Source organism: Copidosoma floridanum, unplaced genomic scaffold (assembly GCF_036245765.1).
Source record: "Copidosoma floridanum isolate Cflo_tuat_1 unplaced genomic scaffold, Cflo_Japanese_pri ptg000001l, whole genome shotgun sequence".
In the NCBI taxonomy this organism is placed as follows: domain Eukaryota; kingdom Metazoa; phylum Arthropoda; class Insecta; order Hymenoptera; family Encyrtidae; genus Copidosoma; species Copidosoma floridanum.
In genome coordinates this window covers 1,868,434-1,875,033 of record NW_028321878.1, presented here as the reverse complement: position 1 = coordinate 1,875,033, position 6,600 = coordinate 1,868,434, and the positions used below count along the sequence as shown (strand labels likewise).

At 33.3% G+C, this 6,600-nt stretch overlaps 4 protein-coding genes across 7 annotated transcripts; 2 read left to right on the top strand and 2 right to left on the bottom strand.

The window, feature by feature from the left end:
• The first annotated feature begins 209 nt into the window (after positions 1–209).
• On the top strand, positions 210–1,162 carry ND-13A (NADH dehydrogenase (ubiquinone) 13 kDa A subunit). Its single transcript, XM_014348624.2, has 3 exons — positions 210–463; positions 645–821; positions 926–1,162. The coding sequence occupies exons 1-3, from the start codon at positions 326–328 to the stop codon at positions 998–1,000; spliced, it is 390 nt and encodes a 129-aa protein (XP_014204110.2). The 5' UTR covers positions 210–325; the 3' UTR covers positions 1,001–1,162.
• A 78-nt stretch (positions 1,163–1,240) lies between these two features.
• Sys1 (Sys1 golgi trafficking protein) lies at positions 1,241–2,432 on the bottom strand. 2 transcript variants are annotated; one of them, XM_014348621.2, is made up of 2 exons: positions 2,228–2,432; positions 1,241–1,996 (listed from the first exon to the last, which is right to left on the bottom strand). In XM_014348621.2, the coding sequence occupies exon 2, from the start codon at positions 1,921–1,923 to the stop codon at positions 1,411–1,413; it is 513 nt and encodes a 170-aa protein (XP_014204107.2). In that variant the 5' UTR covers positions 1,924–1,996; positions 2,228–2,432; the 3' UTR covers positions 1,241–1,410. The 2 variants fall into 2 exon arrangements, with proteins under 2 accessions (XP_014204107.2, XP_014204108.2); XM_014348622.2 differs by having other exon boundaries at positions 2,269–2,432.
• Positions 2,433–2,916: 484 nt separating this feature from the next.
• On the top strand, positions 2,917–4,722 carry LOC106636264 (uncharacterized). 2 transcript variants are annotated; one of them, XM_014348613.3, is made up of 7 exons: positions 2,917–3,076; positions 3,294–3,383; positions 3,474–3,610; positions 3,702–3,800; positions 3,867–3,978; positions 4,069–4,352; positions 4,427–4,722. In XM_014348613.3, exons 1-7 carry the CDS (start codon positions 3,006–3,008, stop codon positions 4,534–4,536), a joined length of 903 nt encoding a protein of 300 aa, XP_014204099.2. In that variant the 5' UTR covers positions 2,917–3,005; the 3' UTR covers positions 4,537–4,722. The 2 variants fall into 2 exon arrangements, with proteins under 2 accessions (XP_014204099.2, XP_014204097.2); XM_014348611.3 differs by having other exon boundaries at positions 3,471–3,610.
• Positions 4,723–4,865: 143 nt separating this feature from the next.
• Positions 4,866–6,333, bottom strand: LOC106636263 (uncharacterized). Of its 2 annotated transcripts, none has more exons than XM_089590381.1 (5): positions 6,078–6,333; positions 5,854–5,942; positions 5,635–5,784; positions 5,260–5,480; positions 4,866–5,177 (listed from the first exon to the last, which is right to left on the bottom strand). In XM_089590381.1, exons 1-5 carry the CDS (start codon positions 6,151–6,153, stop codon positions 5,039–5,041), a joined length of 675 nt encoding a protein of 224 aa, XP_089446507.1. In that variant the 5' UTR covers positions 6,154–6,333; the 3' UTR covers positions 4,866–5,038. The 2 variants fall into 2 exon arrangements, with proteins under 2 accessions (XP_089446507.1, XP_089446503.1); XM_089590377.1 differs by having other exon boundaries at positions 5,260–5,482; positions 5,625–5,784; positions 6,078–6,332.
• Positions 6,334–6,600: the final 267 nt, after the last annotated feature.

The window sequence follows — 6,600 nt, the reverse complement described above, 5'->3', positions numbered from 1 at the left end:
GGTGGAATGGAACAGCTGATACGAGAAGTGCCCAAGTGCCTCACAATGCGCGCTATGCGCGCTATGCGCGTTGATGCAGTCAAATATAAGATTTTTCAAGATGTGTGAATCGTAATTGTAAATTGTGTATGTGCTGTGTAACTGTGTGTGAATGTGGGTTATTGTGTAATGTATATGTTACTATTTTCAATTTTTTCTTTAAAAAAATTTTTAATTTTTTAAACGCCATCTGCTTGGGCAAACTACAGTTACTCAGTTACTGAATTTACGAAACGTCAAAAAACGAGTACGGGGATATCAGTCGGTAAAAATAAAGAGCGCAAACATGGCGAGCAAAAGTGTCGCCCGTTTGCTCCAAAATTCAAGTAAATTAAACTGCAGATCATCATCACCCGCGGCCGTTGTCTCCGCCAGGAGTTACGCGAGTTGGGAGCCCAAAGACAAGGAAACCCACACTGGCCAGGTCAGTTGAACGCATTGACGTAAATTAAATAGCACTTGCTGAATGTGTTGAAGGTTACGTCAGTGATACAAATAAAGATTTTTTGTAATTACTGTCATCAAATGTTATGTGTCTTCGATTTTTATCAGTACGAAGTAAATATTATTACATTGACTTTTTAATAATATACGTTGATTTACAGAAATTCGAGCCCAATGATTATCGCCTTGTCAGATTCGTTGATAGACCAAAAGAAGTTAATCCTAACTGGGGAATAAAATTGATTGAAGAAGTACCTCCTCAGTCAGAAAAATCAAGGATTGTATCATGTGATGGTGGTGGTGGACCACTGGGACATCCTAAAGTTTACATTAATTTGGTACGACGCATGCAAGACAAAAATTAACTTAGTTAATTTGTTCTATCTCACAGAAGAGTCAACATTCATTTTATTTAAAATTGTTCTTTAATTTTTGACTCTAGGACAAACCAGGTAATCATTCATGTGGGTACTGTGGGCTCCGGTTCTACAAGGAAGATCATCACCATTGTTGTTAAAAATTTTAATTCAATAATGTAGTTCATGTAAATGCGATAACTGCAAAGTTTAACACAAAAAGTTACCGTTTGATTTAAACGAAAATTTATGAAACGTAAAGTACTTGTTTATAAATAAGTTTTAAGTTAAATGAAAATAAAAACGTTAAGAAATACACATCATTACAGACCTTGTATTTCACAAATTAGATATTAAAACTAATAATTGAATGAATATTGTTTTTTACAAGAATACGTCTTTTATTACAAGAAAATTACATCGCTTACAAACTACATAATTTTCCAATATTTTACAAGTAACAAAACAAAAGGCCTATTTATAAAATTTCTATATATTTTATAAACATTTGCAGTTCCATACAACGCGTTTTCATTGATCAAAAAAACCAACACCCCCGCAAAAACTCGTCTCACAAGGCCGCTTTCTGGCTATTCATACTTAAAGGAATAGCTTTTAGCTCAGTCTTCATGCACAAAAACTCGCCACAAACACACATTATGCTCGTAGTCACAATATTCAAGCACCACCAGCTAAATGTTTTCGGAAAGCTTCCATTATAGATCCAACAGCAAATTAAATGTATTAAATGAGCTGTGCAGGCAAAGTCCATGCACTGTTTGGTCCTCTGGACGAGGTACCAGAGTGCCAAGGATCCAATAATAGAGTTGAGAATGAAGACAGTGATAAGAAGATAGCCACCAAAGTCGCGAACGTGGATCTCCTTGTACTGGAAGGCATAGTCAAGAGATTCATTGGTGCCGAGTAGGCTGGCTATTGTGGCAATCCATATGCCTAGGGCAAAATACATGGTGCACTGGACAGCGATTATCTGGGATACTATGAGCATAGGATCCCACGTCGTTTTGCGGAACTGTCCTGTTAAGCCATTCATCCTGACATACTTTGCCTTTGAGCGATTCATTTAAATCTCATTTTAGGTCCAGCTTTGGAGAAATAATTAAACTTCTGCTTTTGACTGCTAATATTTTATCCATCTGTAAATTTATGAATTTTACCTAATACTTTTTATGATGCGTGTCGCAAACAAAAAATTGACAGATGGAATTTAAATGTAAACAATGCATAGTGACAGTGAATTTAAACTGTAAATTATAAAAACAACTAGTTTTAGTGAGTTAAAAGGCTATGGACACTGTAAGGAAAATAATCAAAAATACCAAAATTCCACCTTTTCAACAAACAAAACAATTAAAAAATGAACAAACCTTTTAACACAATCAACATTATATTAGAAAATAAACATAACCTGTATTCGTAAAAATTTACAGTCTTCAATCCAACTTTAGTATTATTCTCTTAAAAAAGCTTGCAAAATTAAATTAAGACTGATGACATCAGATTTTGTACGTAATTTAAGCAAAAGGAATGACTTTGTCGAAACACGAAACAATTGTGGACATTGCAGCTGTGGAGTATAACTCTATACACTATACAAAAATACAATCATCTGTGTGCTGTGCACATATATATTTTTTAATCTGCTAAATCTGCGATTTTGCGCCTATTTTGAAATTCAGATTTTTTTGTCTCAAAATTTATTTGTACACGTCCAATGATACCATATCAACGGATGAAATCATTAACTTTGAAAAAAAAATAATTTCAAATTTTTAATAAACTAATAAGCTTGCTTTGCAAATTATCCTCAAAGAAAATTGTTAAAAATTACAATACGAATATGCACAAAAGAAGAGTATCCAAACAGAAACCAATACGTAACGTATGCTATCAGTTTTTATCGGTAACAACAAATCATCACTTATTCGGATTTCACACGGCTTATAAATAAATAATACTTTTTATATATAGATGGGTTTGCGTCTGTGCGCAAGTGCGTAAGTGTTGTGCGCCTGAGAGTCCTGAGATTGCGCCCTGCGGCTGTCGCTCAGCAGCTCTCTCTCTCAGTTATATCGTACTAACGTAAGTTTGATGCAATATTTAGTATTGTGTGACATTCAGCTTCGAAACTTTTGACATCTGAGGATGCCGATCTTCGACTTCTTCCGGAATCTTTTTGGTAGAGGGTCGCCTGACCAGGAGCCATCGCAGAACAGGTTTGATATTAAACCTTTAAGGAAATATTTTTATTGCGATATCAGAAATCTATACAGGTATCTAGTGTGTTTGGCACTTTTACTGCGTTGTTGTAGGTACTAGAAATTTCTGTGCGACTACGTTAACGAATGTATTTATTTACACGCGTTAACGTGTATGCGTGAACAATTAACAGCTTTTGTTTACCACATTTTTTCACTTTTGATTATGTTTTAGGATCAATGATGGACAGAGACACAGAAACAGCTTCCGGAATCCCATTTGGCAAACTGACGAGGATGACGACGACGACGTTAATGATTTCGGGTTGGTTATAGATTGTTGTTTATTAACTTACATTGACAATGATTACAATTGTAAACTGTAAAAAGCATATATGTTTTTGCCAAACAGCAGAAATCACCATCAGTTCAGAATATTCAGTGATCCCTTTGAAATGACACGCTTCTTTGAGACTCAGATGGACGAGTTGCTGAAAAATTTCTTTGGTGGCTTCAATGGTTTTGGCAATGATTCTAATGTTTTCTTTGGAAGTGAGCTGAATTTCTTTTTTACCACATGCATACAAAATTAGATTATTGCAAACTTTTCCTTATGATATTTCGATCCTTTTTCATCTTCCAGATGCTTTGCCAGGACCATCATCTCCTGAGGGAAATCCGATAGGGCCTAGAGATGAAGTCCTAAAACCTTCTCACGATGAACCAAGTTCACACTTTAAATGTAAGAGATTCTTAAATTGAGTTCTTGATTATTCCACTATTCAACTTACTTTTTCTCTTCCAATAGTTGACTTTAACAACATCTTACCAATGCCAGCTGATGAACCACTTGATGACGTGTTGAAACCTTCATATGAATTACCAGATGGTCAAAAACAAGATTCTGATATTGATGGAAAGTAAGTTATGGGTTTAAATTTAGATTATTTTCTGTGAACTAAATAAGTAACAAATAAATATATATCTGTTTTTTCATTTAATTAATTTAGACTCAAATCAAATGAATTGGCCAAAATATGGAAAAATCCAGCTCAAGATGTACAACCATCCAAGCCTCAATTTTCTTTTCGTTCATTTGGGAAGTCTGTTTCAACTCAGTTTGTCAGACGACCTGATGGGAGCCTGGAACAACGTCGTACGGTTAGAGACAGTGATGGCAATGAAGAAACAACCGTGACTCGACAAATAGGCGACAAAGTTCATACAGTAGTAACAAAGAAAGCCAAAGATGGATCGGAAATTAAATCAGAAGATATAGTTAATATGGATGAAAGTAAGTTTTTAAATTTTATGTACTAGTTACTGCGTCCGCTGATGGTTAAAATTACTAAACTTTGTTTTTTTTAGATGAACTTCAAGGTTTTGATGAAAAATGGACAAAAATTCAAACTCCCAAAAAGGATAGCGCAGATGATTTTCCCTGGCATAAATTTTTCGGCCCCAATCCTAAATTATAGCAAATAAATTGATGTCACTGTTAATTTAACATTTTTTCACACTACAAATGAGTTTATAAATATGTATATAATAAAAATCTTTAAATTATTTAAATTTTAGTTACAAATAAATACATGTAACACGTAAAAAAATTGTTTTTCTGTATAGTTCTGTAATGTAAAACTTTTTATTCAGTTGTGACTCTTTTCTGCATAAGTTATTAATTAAAACTTATTAATACTTGGAAAAAAAATTAAATACAACTATCAGTAATGTTTTGAATTAGATGTTATTTATTGTTTATAAAAAAACTATTTCAACTTTTTTTTCACAAAAAATAAATCTGCATCGAAATTGAAAAAAAATTTTTTTTTTACTTGTACCAAACGAGTATTTTCATGTACGAGGATTTATTATCCTCTCCTTGAAACAGTAATAAAATATAGACATCAGGGTTAAAACTTTAAAAAATATATGCAATATTTAAAAGCTCGTGAAATTACAATTTTGTTCCCATGGAGTTTATGAAATTAAATTACTATTCATAAAAATATGTGCCCTATAATAATCTAATTCAGCTATACTACTTTTAATGTCTTCAACTGCTTCGTGAGATCCTAGTTTTTTAGGAGCCTGTTCATAAACTTCAGGTTTCCAACGTCTGAAAAAAGCAATAGATAATATAAATAAGAAAAATCTTTTCGTCGTCAAATGATGAAAATATAAAGGGATTCAATGTTTACTTGACGACTTCTTTGATCGAGGAAACATCGATTATCCGGTAATGCATGTAATCGTTTGCTGAAGGCATGAATTTGCGAAGGAATAATCTGTCCATATGAACTGAATTTCCAGCCATTGGACACTTTCCCTTTGGTATGTATTTCATCATGAAAAACAAAAGCTCTTCGTCAACTTGTTTTTCAGTTATTTTACTTTCTTCCACCTTCTTCACCAGACCAGACTACAAATAAAAATACCAACTAAATTTACCCCTGCCAAAAAATTCATAGTTATAGATTTTTTTTCTCGATATCAAACTACGTGACACAATATATTAACTCAAGACACATTACTACAAGTCTATCTCCCTTATCAATACTTTCCTTGGTATGGACTTTTTGACACCATTGGTCCATTTTTTGAAGTTCGCTTTCTGGCTGATGCAGGACTTTATGAAATTCTTCGCTAATGATTTTTAAATTTTCATCTGTAATAAAGCAAGCAACTTCTAGAATCTTGTGTTTCTCTGGATCTAACCCTGTCATCTGTGAACAAGTATTAAGTTATAATTCCAATGTCCATCAGTGTAGTACTTAGAAATTAAATGTACAAACCTCCATATCAACCCAGACAATCCTTTTCTGTTTGGTAGCTGCATCAGAAACTCCAGAAGCATTGGCCATGTCAGTAGTTGTACTGGCAGCTATTTAATCAAATGTAAAATAAAAAAAATGAAAATAAGTACTTATGGTCACCACGTGCAAAAATTATAAAGACCGAATAAGTTCAAATAGCAGCAATAAAAAAAATAAAAAAAACCATTGATGACTGAAAGTACCGTTAATGCACAAGTGAGGAGAAACAGCAGGCTGAGCGAGTTTCTTTAAACATCTAACAGTCCTCAATATTGACATAATTGCACAGCTGTGTGCAGTGCTTTTTTTAAATCTAATTAAATGTTCACTTTGAGTTTGGACGCATTTATTCGATCGGAACGTTGGACGCAATAACAACAACAAAACACGTGTGCTTCAAATACACAACGTATAGCAAAAAGTATATTTAGAAGCATACACTTAAATACGTTACCTACGTATACACTTATAAACCAAAATTTTTTCTAAAATAAGTATATTAAATGTAATTGAGTACTTAGAGAGGAAAGTAAATTTCACATTCTGAATAACCTCATGTACTAAGAGGTACTTGAATGAATACGATAAAAAAATATATTTAACGCTTTTGCGTTTCAACGCGCTCTTTTTCCATAGTTATAAAACCTGTGTTTTTCGCGAGAGGTATGTACTTATACATAGGGTACGTACACAAATTATATAGATATATCGATGTACGAAGTAAGT

What these genes read in the sequence shown, in the direction of transcription:
- ND-13A (XM_014348624.2), top strand. Translation starts at nt 326, where the DNA reads ATGGCGAGCAAAAGTGTCGCCCGTTTGCTCCAAAATTCAAGTAAATTA. An exon ending in AGGAAACCCACACTGGCCAG is followed by an intron (nt 464 to 644) that starts GTCAGTTGAACG and finishes GTTGATTTACAG; the next exon opens with AAATTCGAGCCCAATGATTA. An exon ending in CTAAAGTTTACATTAATTTG is followed by an intron (nt 822 to 925) that starts GTACGACGCATG and finishes TTTTGACTCTAG; the next exon opens with GACAAACCAGGTAATCATTC.
- LOC106636263 (XM_089590377.1), bottom strand. Translation starts at nt 6,153, where the DNA reads ATGTCAATATTGAGGACTGTTAGATGTTTAAAGAAACTCGCTCAGCCT. An exon ending in TCCTCACTTGTGCATTAACG is followed by an intron (nt 5,943 to 6,077) that starts GTACTTTCAGTC and finishes TTGATTAAATAG; the next exon opens with CTGCCAGTACAACTACTGAC. An exon ending in TTGTCTGGGTTGATATGGAG is followed by an intron (nt 5,785 to 5,853) that starts GTTTGTACATTT and finishes ACTTGTTCACAG; the next exon opens with ATGACAGGGTTAGATCCAGA.
- Sys1 (XM_014348621.2), bottom strand. Translation starts at nt 1,923, where the DNA reads ATGAATCGCTCAAAGGCAAAGTATGTCAGGATGAATGGCTTAACAGGA.
- LOC106636264 (XM_014348611.3), top strand. Translation starts at nt 3,006, where the DNA reads ATGCCGATCTTCGACTTCTTCCGGAATCTTTTTGGTAGAGGGTCGCCT. An exon ending in ACCAAGTTCACACTTTAAAT is followed by an intron (nt 3,801 to 3,866) that starts GTAAGAGATTCT and finishes CTCTTCCAATAG; the next exon opens with TTGACTTTAACAACATCTTA. An exon ending in GATTCTGATATTGATGGAAA is followed by an intron (nt 3,979 to 4,068) that starts GTAAGTTATGGG and finishes TAATTAATTTAG; the next exon opens with ACTCAAATCAAATGAATTGG.